This window comes from Tupaia chinensis, unplaced genomic scaffold, assembly GCF_000334495.1.
Source record: "Tupaia chinensis unplaced genomic scaffold, TupChi_1.0 Scaffold000294_2, whole genome shotgun sequence".
Taxonomy (NCBI): domain Eukaryota; kingdom Metazoa; phylum Chordata; class Mammalia; order Scandentia; family Tupaiidae; genus Tupaia; species Tupaia belangeri.
Window position 1 is genome coordinate 1522173 of NW_006159780.1, and position 27278 is coordinate 1549450.

Below are 27278 nucleotides of genomic sequence, written 5' to 3' on the forward strand. Positions count from 1 at the left end.
CTCTCTCTCATAAGCACATGTGCAATTTGGCAAAAACAATAAATAAAATTTTTAGAGTTGCTGTCTGAAAACAAGCAGGGAGCAGCTGCTCTAGCCATGTTGCAGGAGGAGCTCTGGCCCTGACAAGGCCTCACACGGTGTCAGGTGAAATCTTTCCTGGTGTTGTCCAGGACCCCCAGCCTCCTGCAAGGTCTGTAGGGGAAAGTGGGGCAGGGAAGGAGGAAGAGAGGAACACAGAGGGGACTAGGCCATGCTGACCATCTTGAGCACAGGGCAGACCACCTCTGGGGTAGGAAAGCTCCCAATGGCCCGTGCCCATGGCCAGGCCACAGCTAGGACGGCTGCAAGAGGAGAAAGCAGGTGTTGCAGGAACCCTGCCCACTCACCAGGTAGTTGTCCCCGTGCTTGGACTTGAGCATGCGTGTGACCTCCTGCAGGCTGTGCAGGTAGGACTCCTCGGAGCAGCTGGCAGGGAAGGACACTGCGATGATGCGCTCTGTGACATACGTGAGGTCAAGCTCGGGGCTGTTCTCCATGGCGGGGCTTAGTACGGCAGGCCTGTGGGAGGAGGGGACACTCAGCCATGGCAGGATGCACTGGGTAGAGTAAAGAGGCCTGCCCACATGGCCCTCCTGGGTTTCACGCAGACCTGCGGTGGCCTGATTCCTGGGCAACAGACCATGGTGCATTTTCTACACTGTTTTCCTATCACAGGAAGAGGGGGACCTCCATAACCTTGCAGGGTATGACCGAGTATTAAAGAGAAGGGGTCAGGACAATGACCTGGCTCACACAGACAGCACACAGGTGCGAGTCACCGACAGGACAGGCTTCTGTGGCTCCTAGGAAAGCGGGAGGGATCAAGACTGGACTCCTGGGAGGGGCCCCCAGATGCCAAGATGTTAGCTGGGAGGAGGTGTGCTTCAGGCAGGGGGCTACCCAAATCAGCCGCTGCATGCAGCATCCTAGGGCAACTGTGGCAAGAACAAGTTGGTGACATGGTCAGACCAAGCTGTCCCCAAAGGCCCAGGCTGTCCCTGACCCTGCAGAGGGGAGAAGCGGGAGGAACTCAGCCCTGAGTGGTGTGTCATCTAGTGTGGAGCAGCTTGGTGGGTCTGTCGTGCTCCATGCAGGACCCTGCTGGGACCGACTAGCTTAGCCCAGTCATGCAGGATGCAGGTGGCCAGAAGGCATCCAGGTGTACGATGACAACATGTGGAGGAGTGGGGCAGCAGAAACGGCCAGGTTTACCCAGCAAGCAGGGCTGGACTCTAAGGACGGGCTATGAGGGGGGCCAGGAGCCTGGGTGACGCTGGACACAAGGCCTCTCCACAGTCACTGCACGTCCCCAGAAGGGCCCTGAGACTGATACTTACGAGGGCCCAATGTCAGGGCTGAGAGTGGTTACCGGATGAAATAAAAGGGCCCTGGGGAGTAGGGATGAAGCCACACCAAGTGGTGACACCAGAGGGACAAGCAGGCACATGGGAGGTGAGCTTCCCGTCATCCATCCAAGGTCCGAAGTCCAGTCTGGGGGTTCTCCCACTCTTACAATGTGTGCTTCTCTCTCTCTTTTTAAATTTTGGAAAAATTATGACCAGCAGATGGCATAATGGTTATGTCATTGGACTCCCATGTAGTTAACCGTGGTTCAAGTCCAGGACTTGGCGACTTAAAACTCACACCAGGCGCCTGTGCATGGGTACCCAAAATCCCAAGAGGAGAATGGAGAAGGGACTGTGGTGTGGCCATCCCCCAGGGTGTGATTTCTCTCTTTCTGCCTCTCTGTCTGTTTCTGGCAAGCACATGTGCCCTAGACAAAAATCTCTCCAAAAATATAAAATTTTGGAAAAATTAAAGAGCATAAAAAATGGTATAGGAAACTTTCATGAACACATCACTCAACCTCAAAATAGCGAACACGTAACCACTCTGTTCCCACCCTTGCTGCCACACAGACTGCTCTGAGGCAGCCTCGGAATCCCATCACTGCATTGCTAGGTCCTGCGGTGCTGGTTTCTAAAAGATGAGGACGCTTTCTATTAGAAGATCCAGAAGGCCATTACCACACCTAAGAAAGAAGTAACATCAAACATCCAATAGCCTAAGTTTAATTTTTACAGTTGATTTGCTCCGATCGGGATCCAACCAACAAACTCACAGGATTTTTTGGGTGGTTTTCTTTCTCTCTGCTATTCATCAAAATGGATGCAAGAGTCTTGATTACTTTTAAAGATCAAATTCTGGGCTGGTCCCATAGCACAGTGGTTATTAACCACTGTGTACTGAAAACCAGATCCTATAGGGCCAATTGTGGTTTGAGTCCCAGCTCCGATGGCTTGAAAACCATGCTGGGGACCTCCACAAACATGCCCGGGACCCTGACAGGAAAGAGAAATAGAGGAAAGAAGTGTAATTTGACCATATCCCACTGGGGGAGATGCTCCCCTCCTCATAAGTATGTGCCCTTTAGCCAAAAAAATAAATTAATAAAATCCAATTTTTTTCAGCACTGATTTAAAAAGGGAAAAGAAAATAGTATCTCCTGTAGCCATTACAATCTTGCAGAGAGTCTCTCCAAAAGATTCGGGCATCAGAGCACTGACCAAGGCAGGCCCCAGTCACCTGCTCTGAAGATCTCGTGTAAGTGCGCCCTAATCAATTCTGGAATCTTCTCCCAACAGTCACATGTGAACAATCAAGGAAACAGCAATGTAATTATTTATTAAAAGACAACCACAAGTGTTTCCATGATCTGGGCTCCTAATAATGGCAATTGCATTCCTGAAACACATGCAAAATGCGTTACTTAATCACCTTCGATTATTAACATTTAAGATAGCAAAGAACAAAATAACAGATGACTATACAGAATAAAATAACAGCACGCCAGGATCCCTCCGTGGAGATCTGACCCATGGCCAGACACACGTGAAAGCGTCACCCACAGGAACACTCACCGCGACAGTGTGTCACAGCAGGGAGAAGTGGACAGCACAGAACTCCCCGGAGCCTGCAAATGACAAACAGGGTCATTTTGAAGTTTCCTTCCCAGCCAGGCCACACACACACATCTACCACCAAGGAGGAACTGGGACAGATGGACCATGGTGTAATCGTAAGGGGAAGAGCAAACGCAGTATCTGCTGGCTCGTCTTATCCCCAGGAAGTCTCCAGTGTGTGGGTGCATTTCAGGCAACCAAATGATACGACCGGGTAAGCTGCAGAAAGACACGGCCGCCATAGGGACAGAAGCACACTCTCAGGTCAGGGTGCTGGAGCCATGTGGAAGCTTGTTGGTCTCGAGCACTGGAGATGTCAACCAACCTCAGGCTTGACTGCTGTCACTGTCACTACCACGTACTTGACAGAATCACTTCACAAATGGCTTTAGGAATATTCCACTTTATTTATTTATTTATTCTGTCAAGGTTTTCTTTTGCCTTAGAGCGTTTGTGCTGGCCGGAGAGAGAGACAGTGAGAGGCAAAGTGAGAAATCACTCCGGGGGGAGGATGGGCACACCATAATCCCTTCTCTCCCATTCTCCTCCCGGGATCTTGAGCACTCATGCACCTGCGCCCGATGTGAGTTTCAAGCCACCGGGTCCAGAACTCGAACCACGGTGGGCCACATGGGAGTCTAGCGACAGAACCACTACACCATCTGCTGTGCCCTTATCTACTCCTTTTTTAAGAGACTGTCCAACAGGGAGAAAACTCAGACTATAATTACTTTATAGTTTATATAACCCCATGTGTATGTGTGTGGGTGTGTCAGGGTTACGTTACATGCCGAGGTCACACAGAGAGATGCTCTTCAAGTACAGTGGGGTCACAGTCAGATAAACTGCTAAGTCAAAGGCCACAGGATGCACCTCAGATACTGAACTCTGTGGCGGAGCACGGCCTACCGCAAATGCACTCGGGAACTTGCATTAACCAATGGCTGTGCACGATCATCTTCACGAAGCCTATATAATAAAGTACGGAACATCTCGTGTGCTATATTGACTATGCCACGTAACATATACCGTGTGGCATGAAATACATCCTGAATGGTTGCACGGATAGCCAGAGCACGGCCGCTACTGGATGTATATCGTTTTGCACGGCCGTACAGTTGGTACAGCCTAAGGTGAGCCACTGTGCTGTCAGGACTATCCGCACAGACACTGCTTCAGGGGTCCGCCCAGAAGTAAGAAAACAAAGATCTCCTCAAGGATGGCAGAGGCAATAGAAGAAGCCTAGACGTCCCCTCCAGGATCTAGACGCTCCAGGTAGAACTCTCCTGCATGCTCTTCCAGGCCCATGTCAGGTCAACCACATGCTGAGCATGGGCGAGGTCCATGGGGCCTCAGGGGCCAGAGCCCCCAACACACCGGTCTGCTCCCGCATTAACAGTGGCCCATCTCAGCAGCACCAGACAGCCCAGACTTGCCCCTGGTGACCTGCGTGGGCAGGTGCCACTCCCCTGGGCTCAGTGGGAAATGAAAGGACAGAAAATAAGCTCTCCTGCTATTTCAGGGATCAACAAGACAGATACTGTCCAGAATGTCACCAACACAAAGCCTAACTGCAACGCCGAAGTGCAAAGATAGAGAGAGAATCATCGTAGCCTTCCAGAACAGAGGCAGGAGTGGGAGCATGTGCTCTTCAGTTATGTGGCAAGGTGACAAGGGTTCAGTATGGGGCAAGAGACTGGGCCACTTGGACCCCCATGTCCACAATCCTGGGATGTTTTCCCTGGGCAAGACCTGGCCACTCCTCTTCTGTCCCTCCCTTCCTGATGTGAGCACAGCAGCAGGTCCCATCTCACAGGGATCCCAGAGATTCACAGAGACAACTTCTGTCCGTGACCTGCAGCCCCGCCCCTCCAGACACACCTGGCCAGGGGAAGCCTCCCACCTCCTGTCCTGCCTGGCCTCACTGCGGGGCCGCAGGGCCTGCAGAAGTGCAGGAAGCTCCCAGCTGATTCTATGGATCCCCAAAGACTTGGCCCAAAACCAGATGAACTAAAACCAATGAGATTATTTCTCTCACCTACTGGAAGGGCAAAGATAAGATACCAAAAGTGGCGAAATGTAACCTGAGTTGACATCTCGGAGGACAGCCTGTCAGCATGTATAAAAAGCAGGTGAAAAGAGAGGGTGGCCTTGCAGCTTAGAGGTTAAATAAATGCCATGAGTGGAAAGCCAGATCCCATATGGCCAACCGAGGTTTAAATTCCAGCCCTAGTGGCTTGAAAAATACACAGGGTCCATGTACACGGCCGTCCAAAATCCTAATAGGATGGAGAAATGGGGGGGGAGGACCAACTGTGCCCCATTGGGCCTCTCTCTGTCTCTCTCTGGCAGGTGCACAGATCACTGCCAATAAATAACTTTGAAAACATGCAGGGAGGCTGGACAGTGGTGCAGCAGTAGCACGTGATGCTCCATGGGACTGACCCACATGGGAGAGTTCCAGGTTCACTGTCCACCTCCTAAGTACCCTGGACATAGGTGTGCCCGTGATCCAGGGCTGGCCGAAGCTAGGGGTGGGACCCTGTTGGGGAGTGCTGTCTCTCTGTTTCTCTGTCTCTCTTGTTCATAGAGGAAATAAACTTTTACAAAAAAAACATTTGCAAAGTGTCAAGCATGTGACCAGTAATTCAAGGACTGGATCCTAAGGAAACCACCAGAAAAACGTGTGACTACATGGACGAGAGTGCTCCCTGTACTAGCAGTTCTGTAATAGCAGAAAACAGACAGCAGCCTAAGCGGTCAGCAGCACACCTCAGTGAAATCAGGTAAGCATTGCCCACAGGACCACGCAGCTCTGCAGAGGCTGGTGGGTGTGAGAACACAGGGACACCATGAGACGTGATGGGCAACAGGGCTGCCCCCAGGACGGCCACACCAGCATACAAGGAAGAGAATACAGGCCAGCCAATGGGGCAGCAGTGGGTGAGGTTCTACCATGCTGGGCCAACATGGGAAAGTCCTGGGTTCATGTCCCTAGGTCTCCCTGTGCATGCTGGATGTTCATGTGTCTATGACCCAGGCTGGCTGAGGCTGACTGGAGTATGAACACCTTTATTAGGAGAGAGGTCTCCCTCTCTTTTTCTCTCTCTTACAGAAGAATCTCTTTTTCTCTCTTTTAAAAAGACAGTATTTGATTCGTACACTCACACACACTCACACACAGACACAGACTACCTTATTTCTGGAGTGCACCGTTGTTTTGTTTTTGTTTTAAGAGAGAGATTTTTGATAGAGGGTGTGTGTGCTCACCAGAGAGACAGAAAGTAAAAAAAATCACCTTTCAGGGTGTCATAACCTGACAATGTGTTCGGCACCTGGACCAGGCCACCCATCCAAAACACAGGCCAGCACCATGGCATACTGGTTAATGGAGCCAGAATCCATATGGCCAATCGCAATTGGAATTCCAGCCCCAGCATCTTGAAAAACACGCCAGGCACATGCACATGTGTGCCCCAAGTCCCCAAAGGATGGAGAAATGGAGGAGAGGAGATTGCAGCATGACCGTGCCCCACTGGAGGTACTTTCTTCCTCTCCTTCTCTGTCAAGTGTACGTACTGTCTGGAAATAAAAATTAGTAATAATACTATGGTATTTGGTGTGTAATACTATGGTGTTGTCACTTGTCCAGTTTCTGCACGTACTCTGCACTTTCAGAGCCCAAGTAAGCCATGCTTCTAGTTTCACCATGACTCCGCGGTCGTGTAAGTTCATACAAAAGCCAGGACTTTGTGAACTCACGGGCAAGACACGTCATTCTCACATGCATCATGCATCTCTTCAAGACCACAGTCACACAGAGGGCATGCGCCCATCAAATGCTGGCACCAACTGAATGGTGTGGGGAGGGGCTGACCCTCTCTCAGGCAGGGCCACAACAGTGGAGGGGAAGACTGAACACCTTGTCAAGGACACTGAACTCCCTCCGGAAACCCAGGGCCCACTTCTTCAGCAGCCAAGTGAGGGTGAGCCAATAGTCTCTGAGTCCAGTCTAGCCTCATGTGCCCACATATATCTCCACACTCAAGACCTAAAGTCATGGCAAGTGCAACCTCTGCAAAAAGTCACTTTTTCAATCAAGAATTATAGGGAGTCCTCACATAACAGCCGAGTTCTGTCCTTACCAGTAGGTCATTGAGTGGATTGGGCAATAAGTGAGGAGGTTAAAAGCGGATGTCCTGTGGTGTGAAACGACACCATAGGCTATGTATTTTTCGGTAGATATCACGTGACACCACACTAGAATAATGACATTCTATCCATACAAAAAGCACACACATGACACATCACAACACAATCATGCAAAGCCAGCCTAATTGCTTGTATTTATTCTGAATAATGGAAAGGTCTAAAAGAAAATCTAACTTAATGGCTTCATTTTAATTTGCATCTCTTACATATTACAGAACATACAAATGCAATCAACTAAAATTATAAAAACTATGTGCCAAAAAAGTATAGATATACATAACAAAGACATTCAAGGAGCCAGAAGGTGGCATGGTGTAAGGCACTGGACCCTCGCCTGGCTGAACACAGTTCAAGTCACAGACCTGGTGGCTTGACTATTATGCTGGGTGTATGAGCAAGTGGGCCCAAATCCCAGAAGAATTGAAAAGGTATCGTGAGATAATCATTTCTCTGGGAGGTTATTTCTCACTTTCCCTTTTCTATCTCTGTCTCTCTCCAAGGAGTGCATGCACCCCATGGAAAAAACCTAATTAAAAAAAAAAAGATATTCGGAATAATATTGTAGTCATGGAATCCTTCAAATGTGGTAGTGTTTCAAGGTCACTGTGTGAGCAAGAGCTTCGTGTAGTGAATGCTTACCAACTATAGGAATGACAAAGAAAGGGGGCTCCTGACACGTGCGGGCTGAGAAAGGGGGCTCCCTGTGCTGGAGACCTGATCCTGAGTCCGAACAGTCGGTGAGCAGGTAGGTCTCCAAGTGAGGAGTAGCCGTAAAAAGTTTCCCAGGTCAGAGACAACTGGGGAAATGTCCCTGCACCAGCAGCACGTGGAGGCCCTGGCATCAAAGTGATCAGAAGTCAGAGCGCCGAGTCACACAGACGCTGGTGATGGGAGGTGTTCAAGCACAGGCCTCACAGAGGTGTACCTTCCGCAGATCCTGCTGCTGTCCCAAGGAAGTCTGTCCTTACCAGCCACACTGGGGGCAGATGAGGTAGGAGGAGTCGGCCTCCCTTTGCTGGGCACTTGCTCTCAATCCACAGCCACTGACAGGTGAGCATCTCAGGGCCGTGCTCCAAGGCCACAGGGAGCTGGGCGCCCACTCGCATTCCAGCCCTGCCAAGGCCTGTGCACACATGTCTTCTGCCGGGCGGTGAGGCAGGCGGTATACAGGCCCAGCTTGGCCACTTCCCAGGCACGTGTGGCAATGAGCAGCCTCACAGTCCCTGAGGAGGGCCTCCCAGAGGTCAGCAAAAACCTGGGAAGCAGACATCACCACCTCCTCTCACAGGTAGGACAAGGGTCTAGTGTCACACAATCAGGCTGCAGTAGCTCCTTCTGACACCGAAATCCTGGCCAGTCCTGCAGGCTGCACCTGCACGCAACAGCTGTCAAGCAGGGCACTTGCGAAGCTGGAGGAGAGAGAAGCATGGCCGAGGTCACCTCTAAGCCAGCTCTGAGATGGGATGTACACTGGGATCTCCCCGAGTCACGCAGGGGCTGTATCTGGAACTGAATGGAGGATGTATCCTTGACACCCTCCTCTGATACCCTAGCAGAGAGCCCCAGAGCCGCCCAGGAAGCTCTGAGCTGACATCTAAGATGAGAGCCACAGCCTTAGCTGACCTGAAAGGGTCCCCAACTTTTCCAAAACACCTCATCTGTCAAGAGGTGACGGGAACATGAAGTGGCTATGGTATTTACCTGAAAGAGTACCCATACACCTGGGGTGCACAAATCTCAGCCCCCCTCTTTGTACACAACAATCCGTCTCACGACTTCAGGATGGCTGAGAAACTAGCTTGCCGAAAGGTTACTGAAGAAGACCTTGGTTCCCGAGAAATTCTGACGTAAGATGTCTGGGGGGCTCTCTCTCCTCAGATCCCCACCTTGCAGATGTGTATTGCAAACTCATTTTCTTGTAGTTCTGCAAGGAGGGCTGCCCACTTCCGTCCTCGGAAGTCTTTCTGGACAGTGCTTTCTCTGTATCCTCATTGCTGACAGCCACAGGTCCTTCACCAGGGAGAGTTCCCGTGAGACAGAAGCACAGGGCGCCGCCTCTCCTGTTTTCCAGGAGCCAAACCTCCCCTGCCTCTGCCCGCCCACACCCGCACCTCCCTCGCCTGTGTCCCTGTTGGCACCTCCTTATCACACACTTCACCTCCCTAAGGCGCTCAGGAACAGAAGGCAGTGCAGGCAGAATCTGTGGTTAAGGTCAAGCCCACCGGAGGCAAATCCGTGCTGAACGCCCTGTCACAGGCCTCGCTGCTTCTTAGCCTTCCCCGGCAGGCCTGCATGCATGCCAGGCTCTGTGGGCTCGAGGAGGTTCCTAACCTCCCTTTCTCTCTTCTGATTAAATGACAGCTGTAGGGGCTAGCAGGTGGCACAGTGTTGAGGTGCTGAACTCCCACATGGCCGACTGTGGTTCGAGTCCTAGACCTGGCAGCTTGCTTTCTAATTTTCTCTCTCTCTCTCTCTCTCTCACACACACACACACACACACACATACACAGATGAGCATACACGGTCTGTAGCATTTCAAATGGTAGTAATAATTTAATTAAATTAATAATTATTTTTGAAAAAACAATAGCTGTGGATCAAGGGGCCTTCCCACCCCAGCCCTGGAATTCAAGAATCCAAGAGCAAGAAGCAAAGAGGAGCATTTTGACCACAGCTGGGCTGATGAACTGCTCAGGTCTCTCTGGCTCTCTCTCTCAGAATTTTTTTGCTATAGGGCACATGCGCTTGCCACAAAGACTGAGAGAGACAGAGAGACAGAAAGCAAGAAATCACCCCCCAGAGGGGATAGCCACGCCGTAATCCCTTCTCCTCCATTCTCCTCTTGGGAGCTTGGGCATGCACGCACACGCGCCAGGCGTGAATTTAAGTCGCCGGGTCCAGGACTAGAACCGCAGTTGACTACATGGGAGTCCAGCAACATAGCCATTATGCTAACTGCTGTTCCTTCTGGCTCAATATATTTTTTGACATTAGTAAAACTCAGTTCGTTTTGCTAAGAAGCTTTTTCTATTGTTCTTTTAAGGTTTCTGGCATAGGACACATGCCCTCACTGGAGAGAGATAGTAAGGGGGAAAGTGAGAAATCAACCCCTGAGGGGAGGCCACAATCCCTTCTCCTCCATTCTCCTCCTGCAATTTCGGACATGCATGGACACATGTCCAGTGTAATTTTTAAAGCAGCCAGGTATAAGACTTGAACCATGGTTGGTCATGTGGGAGTCCAACGCCTTAACCACTACACCATCTGCTGGCCCACCAAAGACAGTCTTTTTATTATTTGAAATGAATGCAACAATAGCAATTTTGCAGCCATTGAAAATGAATCCACATGGTCATCTCTCAAAAGAAGACAGCCATCTATCAGTCATGAACTGCAAACACACTTGGTGTTAAGGGAGTCCTGTGCTCCTCCCTGGTGTGTTACACAGAAGGCTGCAGCCAGGGGCACAGGCTGGACAGCAGGAAAGTGAGGGCAGCTTTTGATGACACTAACTACTACCTTCATTTCACAAAACAAGATGCCCACACGACCTGCAGGTAGGTTGACATGGACACACTTCGACTACCAGCATGCAGGCCAGAAAAGAGCCAGCAGGCGGCATCTCAGTCGCTCTCCCGGGGTTCCAGTGCCCACCTAGGGCCACAGAGCAGTGGTCTGCTAAAGGCTGTTGTCAAAGAGATAGTTAGGCCCAGCCAGGACGGCGTTCGCAGGAGGGCTCTGGAACACACAACGGAGGAGCAGGTTTGATTCCCCACCTACTCTGAACAGACCAGGCACAGTGGCACACGCCTGTGGAACCAGCTAACTGGGAGGCCAGGGCAAGAGAATCACAGTGTGGTGAGACTTAAAAATCTTCTTCCTTTTTCCCCTTCATAAAACAAATAAAAAGTGATGCTTCAAAAAGCTCTTAACGCAAGAATGCCACAGTAGCAGGTCCCAGTGGCCAGGCGTGCTGCCCAAGGCCCTGAGGACCATGTGCTGGAGGCACTAAGCATGCCCACGTCACACACAGGTGAGCACCAGGGGTGGATGGACCCGTCCACACCACTCAGCCACACCCACCCTCTTGGCACCTCCCCCCTTTAACTCTGCTGGTCTCAGTGCAGAGCCACCTGGGGAAGCACAGGACACACAGGACACCCAGCCACCCAGTCAGGGTCAGTTATGCCAGCCCAATAGTGCCATGCTAAGAGTCTCGGCAAGGCCTGGGCATGCAGAGAGGACGCCGACTTCCCTGGGCCAGGAACTGTGCACTGAAAACCCACATTGTAAACCGCTCTGCAAAAGGAAACAAAGAGCCAGCCACGTCCACAAGGAAGCAGGGCCGCCCCGGGCCTGGTGACGCGGCACACAGGTCGCGGCTGCTGGGCTGTAGCCTGAGACAACGGAACAGGTTGGGCTGAAACACCTCTGCACATTCTGGTTTTGTATCCCCAGGCAAAGCGAGAAAAAGTACAGTGAAAACCTCTTTCAGAGGCAACAACCAGCCACGCTCAGCAGCAAACTTAAAAGCATGCATTCATCCATGCACCGCCCTGCAGGGGTCCCGTGCACAAGCTCTGGGCTTGAAGTTAGCGCTTCTGTTCAGGGAGCCATCTGACCACGGGGTGGACTCACCCTCTCTGTGACTCAGTTTCCTGAGTGGAGGCAACAGCAGTGTTGTTGGCAGGATTAAATAAGAAAATACACAGAAAGGGGCTCAGAATAGCGCGGGCCAGTAATAAGTGCTAAATAAATACTAGCTGCTCATTCAAACACTTGATTTGTGTGCCAGGCACATGGTGAGCCCCTAAAATGCATTTACGTACAAATTATTGGGTACCCGGCAGACCCCCAAACCAACTGTGACCACAATGTCCAGTTATGGGAGGAAAAAGGCTCAGAGAGGGTAAGTGATTTTCCCAGAGTCACACAACTAGTAAGACAGTTTTCCCCTTCCAGAATAAGAATATTAGAAAGAAAGTCATGATCAGATCACCCGATCTGTCTTGATGAATTAAAGGTGAACGGCAGCCATCAGGAATTACCAGGTAAAATACAACAGAAGGTTGGGAAACTGAAATAACATCATCTTGCCCTCATGTTCAACCACGAGAAACGGCTTGTTCAGACTGAGATTCTATCTATGTTTATTTGTTACAAATAGTCACAGGACCCTGGCCAGGAGCCTGGCTGATTTGAACCATATGGAATGAGGAGGCTAAGGAAGACAGACCCGCTGGGAGAAGGTGAGCATTGAGGAGGAAGCAGACAGACACCAGCCTCTGCACGAGACTGCTTTTCTCACCAAACGACCCTCCCGAGAAGGGGCTGCAGGGGCGGTCCTCAGCAACACAGCCCAGGTCCCACCAGCGACCTACAGCGTCAAGGCAGAGCGATGAGGCCAGGAGCCAACAGAGGAGGGGCGCTGGAGTCAGACGTGCCCAGTGCCGCCTTGCAGAGGCCACGGGGACTTGCTGAGAGCTGGGCAGGGGCCGCGTGGCCCAGGCTGCTTCTCCCTTCCCGAAGCAGCTCCTCCTACTGCATGGCTGGGAGTCAAACGCACCCCTCCTCGTGCTAAAGTCTGGGCTTTGCAGTGGAGTAGCTCAGCAGGTGGAAAAGCCTGGGTGAGTCTCACAGCCAGGAGCAGTGAGCAGGTGCGCCAGCCCCCAGGAGAGCAGCACCCTTGCAGGAAGTGCACGGGACAATGACTGCCCCAGGCTGGGGGCCTGTGGGAATCGGGGCAGCCAAGGAGAGCCATCAGACCAGGAAGCTGAGACCAGAGCAGAAAGACCTGGAGCAGAAAGACAGCCCCGGCAGCTCCCACGGGAGACCAGGCCTCTTGCAAGTTCCTTGTAGTGATGGCACCCACCTCAGTATCCCAGAACTTAGCCAGTGCCAGTACCCACCTGCCCACCCGCCTTGGCTTCCGCTCCCCTTCCCATTCTCTCCTTCTCCACTTCTTTCCTTATTTCATTTTTGCTTCACCTCACTTCAAACAGAGTCTGAGATGAGTCATCAATGAATTCAGTATGACTGAACAAAAATTGTAAAGTGAAAACAAAACCAAGAAAAACTACATACAACCACAGGGTCAAAGGCAGCCTGGCTGGACCAGAAAGAAACAGGGTGGCCAAAAACCCCCCACCAATAGATAGTATGGAGTTAAGGTGCTGGACTCCCACATGACAAACCGCGGTTCAAGTCCCAGACCAGGCAGCTTGCTTTCTCACTTTCCCTCTCTCTCTGTGTGTGTCCCTGGTGAGCACATGTGTCCTCTAGCAAATGAAATAATAATAAATAAATTAAATTGAATAAACAATTATTTACCCAAAAAATATAAAAAACACCTCTCAGTTACAGGATTCTGAGCTTCCTGAAACCTGAGGGGGAAAAGGGCAATGGAGGCTGGTGGCATGGCCAGTCTTGGTGAGTGTAGGAACTTCGGAGACCATCCAACCTGCCTGAGGCTTGGCGGCCCTGGTGAGAGGCAGGCAGCCCTCGGTGCCCATCCTCCACTGCCAGGTTCATCCTATGCAGCCATTTAAACCAGGTCTCACCACTCTAAGGACTGTCTTGTCCCTTCAACTGGCAGGAAGACGTGTGTGCACGCCTTGCAGAATTATACCTCACGTGTACCTGTAGTCTTTTATTTGTGTCGGCTGTTTCCTAATAAGGTATTTCTTCATGTAGAAAGATAGCAGCAGGAAGAGAGGTGGGGAGGGCCCTAGGCCCCTCGCAGCTCTGTCCTTGGGCAAGTCAGTCTGGGCAAGCCTGCCCCAGTGGAATCCACATGGTGTCACTTTCTAGGCCTAGTGCAAAGAGGGGACTCCCAAACTCACAATAGGCCAGGGGTCCCTGCCTGAGGCCAGGCTCAGCTCCGCAGGGTGGTGAGCAGGCACTTCCTGCCACCTGTCCCCCACGTGGCAGGTGGCAGCAAGCAGTAGGGGTGGAAGTCAAAACAGAGCCATCTGTCCTTTACTGCCACCATCTGCAGACTGGAAGACCCCAACAGGATTTTAACTCCCCGATTGTCAGTTTTCACTTTTGTAAAACAGGTGGCAACACCAGCCCCATGGGATCCCTATTGAACGGTGGCGATGCCAGAGAAGCACCAAATCCCAGGGCTGGCACAAGCTACCAGCAAAGCCAGCATCAGTCACCTTCCTCAGCCTACATGGAGAGAGAAGGTTCCAATCTTTGATGCCAGTTTATTCCTTGCTTCACGGTGACAGAAAACTCAGAGGAGGAGCCCTGGAGGCTCAACCTTCTCAAGCACGCCACCAAGAACGGGACAGGAGCATCCTCAGGTGTAGGTGGGGCTGAAAAGACCCAGTCAAGGGCTCTGTCATTCACCCCACCCCACCCCCAGTCAAACCATTTAAAGCAGGCAGCCCCGAGAAGCCACCCTGAAGAGCAACACCTGCAACTGCGCCAGTGTGTTACTGGTGCCTGGGAGCTGCCCTGCAGGTGAAGGGCGGCGAGCCCGGGCAGGGTCCTCTCAGGTGTACCTGCTGGGCAGCAGCCCCCACGTAACGCCCAGGCAGACCACCTTGCAGAGAGCCTGGGGACCGCAGGCCAGGAGGCAGGCAGCCCATCTCGAAGGCTCCAGAAAATCCCAAGCAAGCAGGCACCAGGTCGCATCTATAGGGCACATCAGGGCTAGGCGAGCAGCAGGTCCATAGAGGAAGTCGAGACCCGCAGATGTCAGCTGACGTGGGTCGCAGGGTCAGGTCCTAGTCCGGCAGCCACCGGACCCTAAGTGCGGTGCTCATGAGACTGAGGAAAGGGCCCAGGAGACTAAGAAGGTCACACATCTCAGGCCAGGGCCGCCCCTTCCCATGCTCCAGGAAGGGCACTGCAGGACCTCTGCTCTAGATGAAGAACTATGAACTGCACCAAGGCAGACAGTGCAGCTTCACCTGGGACTGGTCTGAAACACGCATTCACGGGACCAATGAGAAGCAGTAAGCGAAGGGACTCAGAGCAGCCAAGTCCGGGCCACACAGACTGGACCAGGCCCCCCACCCAGAACCAGTGCCCAACTCCAGCATCTATTCTGAGCCAAGCATCAGAGAGTGCTCCACAAGACCAGGCTCTGCAGGTTCCAGCACCAGTCTTGTGGTCACCCCGGGTGTCCACTGCAGAGGGCCTCCCACAGCGCTGTGTGTGTTCATGTGCATAAAGGAGGGGCCATCCCATGGAGTCCCACAGAGTCCTGCGAGTCAGGCAGTCAGCGTGAATTGACGCATACATCAGAGAGGAGAGTTTCTTTGTAGGCCCTGAACCCCAAGGGAACTAGACTTAACTAAGGGGTCTGAGGTCAAATGTGGCATTCCTCTGAGGGGGTCCCAGGGCTACCCTGGATGCAGGCCCAGCTAAGGCAGAGTGAATCAGGTAATGGCTCTTTTCCTAGAAAGAATCAGTAGGATCCACTGCGCAGCTGGAAGAGGAAACTGCAGGCCAGGCTGTATCTCTAATCCAATGGACCAATTCCTTCTCGTGTCTTAATATCAAGTTCAGTGGAATCAACAGGTGGCATGGTGGTTAAGGTGCTTTCCACATGGCCAACCATGGTTCGAGTCCCAGATCTGGCGGCTTAAACATCACACTGGGCACGTGTGCATGCATGCCAAAATTCTAGGAGGAGAGCGCCAGTGTGTTACTGGTGCCTGGGAGCTGCCCTGCAGGTGAAGGGCGGCGAGCCCGGGCAGGGTCCTCTCAGGTGTACCTGCTGGGCAGCAGCCCCCACGTAACGCCCAGGCAGACCACCTTGCAGAGAGCCTGGGGACCGCAGGCCAGGAGGCAGGCAGCCCATCTCGAAGGCTCCAGAAAATCCCAAGCAAGCAGGCACCAGGTCGCATCTATAGGGCACATCAGGGCTAGGCGAGCAGCAGGTCCATAGAGGAAGTCGAGACCCGCAGATGTCAGCTGACGTGGGGCGCAGGGTCAGGTCCTAGTCCGGCAGCCACCGGACCCTAAGTGCGGTGCTCATGAGACTGAGGAAAGGGCCCAGGAGACTAAGAAGGTCACACATCTCAGGCCAGGGCCGCCCCTTCCCATGCTCCAGGAAGGGCACTGCAGGACCTCTGCTCTAGATGAAGAACTATGAACTGCACCAAGGCAGACAGTGCAGCTTCACCTGGGACTGGTCTGAAACACGCATTCACGGGACCAATGAGAAGCAGTAAGCGAAGGGACTCAGAGCAGCCAAGTCCGGGCCACACAGACTGGACCAGGCCCCCCACCCAGAACCAGTGCCCAACTCCAGCATCTATTCTGAGCCAAGCATCAGAGAGTGCTCCACAAGACCAGGCTCTGCAGGTTCCAGCACCAGTCTTGTGGTCACCCCGGGTGTCCACTGCAGAGGGCCTCCCACAGCGCTGTGTGTGTTCATGTGCATAAAGGAGGGGCCATCCCATGGAGTCCCACAGAGTCCTGCGAGTCAGGCAGTCAGCGTGAATTGACGCATACATCAGAGTGGAGAGTTTCTTTGTAGGCCCTTAACCCCAAGGGGACTAGACTTAACTAAGGGGTCTGAGGTCAAATGTGGCATTCCTCTGAGGGGGTCCCAGGGCTACCCTGGATGCAGGCCCAGCTAAGGCAGAGTGAATCAGGTAATGGCTCTTTTCCTAGAAAGAATCAGTAGGATCCACTGCGCAGCTGGAAGAGGAAACTGCAGGCCAGGCTGTATCTCTAATCCAATGGACCAATTCCTTCTCGTGTCTTAATATCAAGTTCAGTGGAATCAACAGGTGGCATGGTGGTTAAGGTGCTTTCCACATGGCCAACCATGGTTCGAGTCCCAGATCTGGCGGCTTAAACATCACACTGGGCACGTGTGCATGCATGCCAAAATTCTAGGAGGAGAATAGAGGAGAAGGGATTGCAGTATGGTCATCGCCCCGGGGAGCGATTTTTCACTTTCTCTCTCACCGTCTCTCTCTCTGGTGAGCTCAAGCACCCTATGGCAAAAACCTAATAAAAAGAAAAACAAAAATAAGTCCAGATGTGAGAGAGGTAGAGAGCCGTGCTTCTCTGGCAGGCCTGAACACTCAACGTCTAAGCAGAAAAGGCACCAGGAAAACCATCTCACAAATTCATCATGTAAACCCTACACACACACTCTCGCTCTCTCTCTCTCACACACACACACACTCTCACTCTTTCTCACACACACTCACACTCTCAGGCCTCTGATCCATGTCCATTGTAGGTTTAGAGGTCATGCCCTAATGCAGGGAGTACAGAGCAAGATGCACCCCAGGCACAGCAAGCCCCACCCGGGGAGCCACTTCCTCAGAGCCACTTCCCTAGTGGTCAACCTGTTCACACACCCCCTGCTTACGTTTCGTCTGCGGGTGCAAATATCTGCAGGAAGCCAGCTCTACTTCAGGCACTGCGAGGACGGGTGAGTACGACACCAAGGACGGAGATGTCAGGATGAGTCAAGCCAAATGGCTAAGGTACCGTCCCAGAGGGCCCGATAAGCATGCATGAGACCACGGGGGTGAGAAGACCGTGCAGATGGGCGTAAGCACCAAACACCTGGTTCGCAACACCAAAAAGCAGCAACAGCAGAAAGTGCAGCCCTTTGGAAATATCCTGGCTGGCGTGGCTCTGGAGAGAGGCCAGGAGGTGTGGAAAGCAGCTGATAGAAAGTGGGCACCTGGGGGAGGGGTGGCAGAGAAGGCACCTCCCTCAAAAGTGGGCAAAGGGGTGTTACGCACCATGGTTGGGGAAGCACCAGGCACGCTGGCAGCCGCCCCCTGCAGGATGGAAGGCAGGTCAGGAAGGCCTCATCCAGCCTTACTGACTCCACAGGCTGCACATGAAGGAAAGTCTTCCCCATGGGTGAAAGGCCTCTCCCCAAGATTTCTGTACAGCAGAAGCCATGACTGCACACTGAACATGGTGTGTGGTAGTGGGAGCAAGACGGGCAGCAGGACACAGGTCAACAGATCAGGGGCCAGGCACGCATGGCCAGCGGCTGACCCTGACCAAGTCTGCTAGGGTGTTAGGAACCCAGTCTTTTCATTTCCTCCACTCTGAGTTCCCTGACAGCAGTCTGGGAGGGTGACCTCACCTGCAGGTGGGATTTCCCCCTCAAAAGCTTTTTTATTTTAGAGAGATTTTTGCTATAGGGCGCACATGCTCACCAGAGAGACAGAGACAGAAAGCAAGAAATCACCCCCCCGCCTTGTCCCTTCAACTGGCAGGAAGACGTGTGTGCACGCCTTGCAGAATTATACCTCACGTGTACCTGTAGTCTTTTATTTGTGTCGGCTGTTTCCTAATAAGGTATTTCTTCATGTAGAAAGATAGCAGCAGGAAGAGAGGTGGGGAGGGCCCTAGGCCCCTCGCAGCTCTGTCCTTGGGCAAGTCAGTCTGGGCAAGCCTGCCCCAGTGGAATCCACATGGTGTCACTTTCTAGGCCTAGTGCAAAGAGGGGACTCCCAAACTCACAATAGGCCAGGGGTCCCTGCCTGAGGCCAGGCTCAGCTCCGCAGGGTGGTGAGCAGGCACTTCCTGCCACCTGTCCCCCACGTGGCAGGTGGCAGCAAGCAGTAGGGGTGGAAGTCAAAACAGAGCCATCTGTCCTTTACTGCCACCATCTGCAGACTGGAAGACCCCAACAGGATTTTAACTCCCCGATTGTCAGTTTTCACTTTTGTAAAACAGGTGGCAACACCAGCCCCATGGGATCCCTATTGAACGGTGGCGATGCCAGAGAAGCACCAAATCCCAGGGCTGGCACAAGCTACCAGCAAAGCCAGCATCAGTCACCTTCCTCAGCCTACATGGAGAGAGAAGGTTCCAATCTTTGATGCCAGTTTATTCCTTGCTTCACGGTGACAGAAAACTCAGAGGAGGAGCCCTGGAGGCTCAACCTTCTCAAGCACGCCACCAAGAACGGGACAGGAGCATCCTCAGGTGTAGGTGGGGCTGAAAAGACCCAGTCAAGGGCTCTGTCATTCACCCCACCCCACCCCCAGTCAAACCATTTAAAGCAGGCAGCCCCGAGAAGCCACCCTGAAGAGCAACACCTGCAACTGCGCCAGTGTGTTACTGGTGCCTGGGAGCTGCCCTGCAGGTGAAGGGCGGCGAGCCCGGGCAGGGTCCTCTCAGGTGTACCTGCTGGGCAGCAGCCCCCACGTAACGCCCAGGCAGACCACCTTGCAGAGAGCCTGGGGACCGCAGGCCAGGAGGCAGGCAGCCCATCTCGAAGGCTCCAGAAAATCCCAAGCAAGCAGGCACCAGGTCGCATCTATAGGGCACATCAGGGCTAGGCGAGCAGCAGGTCCATAGAGGAAGTCGAGACCCGCAGATGTCAGCTGACGTGGGGCGCAGGGTCAGGTCCTAGTCCGGCAGCCACCGGACCCTAAGTGCGGTGCTCATGAGACTGAGGAAAGGGCCCAGGAGACTAAGAAGGTCACACATCTCAGGCCAGGGCCGCCCCTTCCCATGCTCCAGGAAGGGCACTGCAGGACCTCTGCTCTAGATGAAGAACTATGAACTGCACCAAGGCAGACAGTGCAGCTTCACCTGGGACTGGTCTGAAACACGCATTCACGGGACCAATGAGAAGCAGTAAGCGAAGGGACTCAGAGCAGCCAAGTCCGGGCCACACAGACTGGACCAGGCCCCCCACCCAGAACCAGTGCCCAACTCCAGCATCTATTCTGAGCCAAGCATCAGAGAGTGCTCCACAAGACCAGGCTCTGCAGGTTCCAGCACCAGTCTTGTGGTCACCCCGGGTGTCCACTGCAGAGGGCCTCCCACAGCGCTGTGTGTGTTCATGTGCATAAAGGAGGGGCCATCCCATGGAGTCCCACAGAGTCCTGCGAGTCAGGCAGTCAGCGTGAATTGACGCATACATCAGAGTGGAGAGTTTCTTTGTAGGCCCTTAACCCCAAGGGGACTAGACTTAACTAAGGGGTCTGAGGTCAAATGTGGCATTCCTCTGAGGGGGTCCCAGGGCTACCCTGGATGCAGGCCCAGCTAAGGCAGAGTGAATCAGGTAATGGCTCTTTTCCTAGAAAGAATCAGTAGGATCCACTGCGCAGCTGGAAGAGGAAACTGCAGGCCAGGCTGTATCTCTAATCCAATGGACCAATTCCTTCTCGTGTCTTAATATCAAGTTCAGTGGAATCAACAGGTGGCATGGTGGTTAAGGTGCTTTCCACATGGCCAACCATGGTTCGAGTCCCAGATCTGGCGGCTTAAACATCACACTGGGCACGTGTGCATGCATGCCAAAATTCTAGGAGGAGAATAGAGGAGAAGGGATTGCAGTATGGTCATCGCCCCGGGGAGCGATTTTTCACTTTCTCTCTCACCGTCTCTCTCTCTGGTGAGCTCAAGCACCCTATGGCAAAAACCTAATAAAAAGAAAAACAAAAATAAGTCCAGATGTGAGAGAGGTAGAGAGCCGTGCTTCTCTGGCAGGCCTGAACACTCAACGTCTAAGCAGAAAAGGCACCAGGAAAACCATCTCACAAATTCATCATGTAAACCCTACACACACACTCTCGCTCTCTCTCTCTCACACACACACACACTCTCACTCTTTCTCACACACACACTCACACTCTCAGGCCTCTGATCCATGTCCATTGTAGGTTTAGAGGTCATGCCCTAATGCAGGGAGTACAGAGCAAGATGCACCCCAGGCACAGCAAGCCCCACCCGGGGAGCCACTTCCTCAGAGCCACTTCCCTAGTGGTCAACCTGTTCACACACCCCCTGCTTACGTTTCGTCTGCGGGTGCAAATATCTGCAGGAAGCCAGCTCTACTTCAGGCACTGCGAGGACGGGTGAGTACGACACCAAGGACGGAGATGTCAGGATGAGTCAAGCCAAATGGCTAAGGTACCGTCCCAGAGGGCCCGATAAGCATGCATGAGACCACGGGGGTGAGAAGACCGTGCAGATGGGCGTAAGCACCAAACACCTGGTTCGCAACACCAAAAAGCAGCAACAGCAGAAAGTGCAGCCCTTTGGAAATATCCTGGCTGGCGTGGCTCTGGAGAGAGGCCAGGAGGTGTGGAAAGCAGCTGATAGAAAGTGGGCACCTGGGGGAGGGGTGGCAGAGAAGGCACCTCCCTCAAAAGTGGGCAAAGGGGTGTTACGCACCATGGTTGGGGAAGCACCAGGCACGCTGGCAGCCGCCCCCTGCAGGATGGAAGGCAGGTCAGGAAGGCCTCATCCAGCCTTACTGACTCCACCGGCTGCACCAGAAGGAAAGTCTTCCCCATGGGTGAAAGGCCTCTCCCCAAGATTTCTGTACAGCAGAAGCCATGACTGCACACTGAACATGGTGTGTGGTAGTGGGAGCAAGACGGGCAGCAGGACACAGGTCAACAGATCAGGGGCCAGGCACGCATGGCCAGCGGCTGACCCTGACCAAGTCTGCTAGGGTGTTAGGAACCCAGTCTTTTCATTTCCTCCACTCTGAGTTCCCTGACAGCAGTCTGGGAGGGTGACCTCACCTGCAGGTGGGATTTCCCCCTCAAAAGCTTTTTTATTTTAGAGAGATTTTTGCTATAGGGCGCACATGCTCACCAGAGAGACAGAGACAGAAAGCAAGAAATCCCCCCCCCGCCCCCCCCCCGGGTGGATGGCCACATGCAATCCCTTCTTCTCCATTCTCTTCTTGGGATTTGGGCACACACGCACATATACTTGGTGTGAGTTTTAAACTGCTGGGTCCAGGACTCAAACCATGGTCCATTACACGAGAGTCCAGCAACATAACCATTGCGCCATCTGCTGGTCCTATCGAAAGCCTTTTTAAACAGTACTTGTGCCCCACTGGTATGCGGCCTCTGGAAGCCTCAGCTTTCCTGTGTGAAATGGGCACAGGAATAGCACACATGCAGAGTGCCGAGGAGGGCAGGAGAGGTCATCCACGAAACATGCACTGCTGGGACCTGGTGCACCCTCAGGATGTGTCAGCTTTTACGTGTGTGTGTGTGAGAGAGAGAGAGAGAGAGAGAGAGAGACGTGCGTGTAGTATATATATTTTTTATGGCTGCATATGCATGTGCATGTGCAGGAACAGAGAGAAGCACTCTCAACTGGCTCTGGTCATGATCCCCTCCCCCAGCCCTCCAGTTCCTCCGGTTCTCAGACATACACGTAATCACTCCGTATGCTCTCAGGCCAACTAAGATTCAAACCCTGGTCCGCCATGTGGCTTGCAGCCATCTAGGACACCGTGTTACTGCGCCATAGTGGCTGGGCCTAGGAGTACCTTGTTATATCACTGCTGAGGGGCCTAGGAGTACCTTGTTATATCACCGCTGAGGCCATCAGTGGAGGCCAGGAGTAAGGGGAAGGAAGAGAAGGGACGGATATGAGGAAGAGGAAGCCGGAGCCAACAGGGTCAGTGCCCTGAAGCTGAGGACAAACATGGCCCTGAGGAAAGAACAGCACTCACACAATGTCCCCCACTGAGTACCCAGGACCCTCCAGCTGCTCCCCTGCAGCCGACCCCTCTCCATGATGGAAGCTTCTGAAAGGAAACCATCTGTCTATGGGGCAATTGCACCCAGAACTCCTAAGGGCCCTTCAACTCTTCTTCCTAGGTGTTTGGGACCTCTAGAAGCTTTCAGGAGCAAGAAAACAGCAGAAATAGGACTACTGTCCAGGACACCCACTGCACGAGACAACTCAGCCACAGCTGTTTCTCTCTTCCCTTGCTGAAATACCCCCTTCTTCTAAGAAAATGACAATCTCATCTCTATATCTTTTAAAATATGCATTCTGGGCCCAGTTCCATTAATCTCCCTGGTGGTAAATGTTTTGCAACAGCATCTCCGGGAAAGAAAGAGGGGAAGAGAAGGCGGGTGGGCAATCACTCTGACTGACAGCCTTTGCCCAGCCCTATGGTACAGACACACCCCATGAGCCGTCTCAGCTATGGGCGTGATGGCTCTGAGCTAGGAGCTGGGTCCAGTCTGCCGGGAGCAGGCAGCAGCTAAGGTACGGACAGCCCTCCTCACCCGTAATGGCCTGCACAGCCCCACAGCTGCTACTCCCTCCAGCCACTCCCCTTCTCACTTCCCCACTTTCCCCGCTAAATTAACTTCTTCAGCACTTTCAGAAACCCATCCACTGTGATTTCCTGTCACTTGAAAACCTAGAACAGGCCGGTCAAGTAAACGCCGAGGCCACATGTCAGGCCCAGGTTCGATTCGCAGCAAACCCTAAAAGCCAGGTGCTGTGTGTACCTGCAGTCCCAGCAACTCAGGAGGCAGAGGCAGGAGGATTGCGACATAACAAGACCCTGTCAAAAAAAAAAAAGAAAGAAAGAAAGAAAAAGAGGGCTAGACATTGCTCAACAAGTGAGTAGAGAGAGAGACTAGACCAGAGAACTTACAGGTGCCGCAGTAACATTTGAGTCCATTCTGCAACTGACTGGAATAACCTCCATGTCGCCCTCCAAAAACCCAACCAAGGAGGTCAGGAAAACTACCCCTACAGGCTCCTGCCGACCACTCAACTGCTGGTCACCCCATCCATTCATTCACATTCAGACAAAATGCTGCTGTCCAATGACCACTCTGGGCACCGGAGTCAGCAGGGTGGGCTCCACAAGCCCATGCTGTTTCCTGTCAGCGTAAACACCCCCCAGGTGCACACAGCGTCTGCTCCTGAACTATTATGCCAGCTGCACCTGTCACGTAACTGCAGGAGCTAATGAAATACTGCCGAGTGAACCGTCAGCATGGAAAGGAGAGTTATTGTTATTGTAAAAAACCGATGTCAATGCTTTCCCGCACCTGGAGAAAGGTACGGTCGCTCAGACACTGGTTAAGCATCTTTACGTAAGGCAACTATTAAAAGTTGGGGGGAAGGGACCAGCAGTTGGCGTAATGACTCCTGTCACTGGACTCCCATGTAGTCGGCCGCGGTTCGAGTCCCAGACCCAGTGGCTGAAACTCACACCAGGCGTGTGGGTGCATGTCCAAGATCCCAAGAGGAGAATGGGGGAGAAGTGATTGTGGAGTGGCCATCCTCCCGGGTGATGATTTCTCACTTTCTGTCTGTCTCTGTCTTTCTGGCGAGTGCACGTGCCCTATAGCAAAAACCTCTCCAAAAAAAAAAAAAAAGTTGGGAAATCTAGAGGATTCTGATGCCCTTATTATTGCGTAAATACCTTGAAACTTTCATAACATGATGAGCAAATCTGAATGGGAAATTTCAAGGGTGCACTGTGAGTCTTATGCAAAATGGGGGCAACATGGGACCTTGCTGAGGATCCCTAAACCTCTCTCTCATGAGAAAAATACATTTAAAGACAAAAAAAGTTAAAATTAAAATTAAAAAAAAAAAAACAAGAAAGAAGAGAATTTGGGAGCCCTATGCCAAAATTTCTTAATCAATCCGACTGGGTTAGGTCAGAGAGCTTATATTTCTAAGATCCCAGGTTTATGCTGCTGCTGCTGAGATCCACTGGCCCAGATGCCCCCAATCTTCTTGGTACTGAGGACCCATTTCATGGAGGACAATTTTTTCAGGCTAGGGGATGAGGAGGAATGGTTGATGATTCAATCGCACTATTCAATAGATCCAGGATGATTCAACTTTACTTCTATTATTGTTACATTGTAACACATAATGAAATAATTATAGAACTCACCAAAATGCAGACTCAGTGGACACCTCCGGCTTGTTTTCCTGCAACTAGACGGTGCCATGTCAGGGCTATGAGAATCTAACGCCTGATCTGACAGGAGGCAGAGCTCAGCTGGGAACCAGCAATGGGGACTGGCTGCAAATACAGAAGCAGCTTCCTACTTGCCTGCCGCTCACCTGCTGCTGTGTGGCCCAGTTCCTAACAGGTTGGGAACCCCTGCACTGACCCAAAACACCTGAGCATCAGTGTGGAGTGTACTGATGACCCGGTCACCACACACCGTGCGGGCTTCACTACAGTATCCCTTACCATCCTGTCCACTCAGCTCCAATCACCCTGGCAACAACCAGCAGGACCACTGTCAGCATCCGCTTGGCAGAGCGCTCACGACCACATACAAGTTCAAGTCCATCTGTAACTAACTTAATTTTCCAAAGTTCGTTCTTTTCATTCAAAGTCTGATTCCACTGGATAGCTGTGCCTTGGCCTATCTCCCCACCAGCAAATCACATCCAGATTGACTCCTCTCAGGACTAGGAGTTAGTATAATGGCTATGTCACTGGACTCCCACGTAGACGACTGTGGTTCGAGTCCCAGACCCGGTGGCTTAAACTCACGCCGGGCGCGTGTATATGCTTGCCCAAGATCCCGAGAGGAGAATGGAGGAGAAGGGATTACAGTGTGGCCATCTCCCCTAGGGGGTGATTTCTCGCTTTCTGTCTCTGTCTTTTCTGTTGGGGGAGCAAACCGCCCCTAAAAAAAAAAAAAAAAAAAAAAAAAAAAAAAGATTGACTCCTCTTGTGAGGGAGGGTACATGTTTGTCCAGGGAAAAAATTTTAGATTACATCTAGCTAATTTGAAACAACTCTTTATTCAGAATAGTTTTTTTTTTTCTTTAAAAATAAAAGGCTTTATGAAGCAAATGTGGCCATTTTTTAAAACAGCAAGAGGGGGACCAGCAGGTACCATAGTGGTTAAGGCACAGGGCTCCCACATGGCTGACCGCAATTCAAGTCCAGCACCCAGCGGCTTGAAATGCACATTGGCAATGTGTGCGTTCTTGCCTAAAATCCTGAGAAGAGAAGGGATTGTAGGGTGGCTATCAACCCTGAGAGGTGATTTCTCACTTTATGTCTCTCTAGCCAGTGCACACGCTCTCTATAGCAAAACCTCTTAAAAAAAAAAAAGAGGCAGGTGAACTTTGCGTCACATGGTTTTCAGTGGACTGTTCCATCTAATATGATATGTTGTAGCATTGCGGACAGGTCTTTCCCAAGTCAACAGTGAAGTGCTACACAAAAGACAGCCTCAAATCTGGAGCCATTAGCTAATGGAATGGGGGACAGGGCGGTGGCTCAGAAAACCCTGGTGTGCACTTGATATGATAATGACAAATACAACTAGCCACTGGGCATCAGTCACAGGTCAGTCTGGGCTCGGCCCCTGTGCAAAGCACCTGCACCCTGCACAGCACCAGATCCAGTGCCTGGGGACGACACCCAGTCAATGCACTGCCAACATGTCACTACTGATCTTGAAAGGGGCAATATTAGCTTCCTTCTGCAAAGTTTCCACATTTACTAGCTGGAAGTCCTCTTTCAATAAACCTTTCTTTTTTTATCTCTTTGAAAAACCCAAGGTAAGTTTGTATAGGAAAGGAAAGTCAAGGCTGACCCATAGCCCAATGTTGAGAGAGCCAGATCCCACGTGGCTAACCAGGGTTCAAATCCTGGTCCTGGCATCTTGAAAAACATGCTGGGTGTTTGTACATGTCCCAAATCCCAACAGGATGGCCAAATGGGGAAGGGACCGTGGCATGACCATGCCCCACTGGGGGAGGAGGGGTGTTCTCTCTTTCTCTGGCAAACATGCATGCCCTCTGGCAATTTTTTGAAAAGAAAGGAAGAAAGGAAAGATTAATTGCTCAAAGCTTCTTTTTATTTACCGGTTTTCAGGACGAGTTCATTCCCCAGCATTCCCCACAACTAAGTGAGGGGTGGGGTTGTTGGCGCTGGTGTTTTTAAGTAGGTTTTGGAAAGGGTAGTGTATAGATCTGAGCATTGTCTCAGTCCAGTGTAACAAAGCTAAGCGGTGTTGCAACCTGTATCCCTCTGAGGGGGCCCCGGACCCTCTGCCACCCCAGCCCGCTCTCCAGACCTAGTTCACTATGGAAAGACAGCCCCAGGGCTACCCCAGTGCCCAAAGTCCAGGGAAGACCGGGGTGGGAGTGTTCAGGTCATCATTCTGGGAAACAAAGAGTCAGCCACGCAGAAAGAACGTCATCACCACAGAAAACATACATGCAACCAGACATGATCCTTCTCGTTCTTTCTGCACAACTGAGCCTCCAGAAGCGACACGGTTTCTGGCAGAGGACAGAACTTCGTTTCTTTCTTACAAAAAAGGATTTCTAACAACC

At 52.1% G+C, this 27278-nt stretch overlaps 1 protein-coding gene across 1 annotated transcript in view; it reads right to left on the bottom strand.

The window, feature by feature from the left end:
• The window catches only part of TNS3 (tensin 3), a 239551-nt gene that overhangs the window by 160494 nt on the left and 51779 nt on the right, over nucleotides 1-27278 (bottom strand). Inside the window, 2 exon segments of the mRNA XM_006150681.3 lie at nucleotides 387-558; nucleotides 2961-3013. Coding sequence (XP_006150743.1) covers nucleotides 387-536 — 150 coding nt within the window. The 5' untranslated portion in view covers nucleotides 537-558; nucleotides 2961-3013.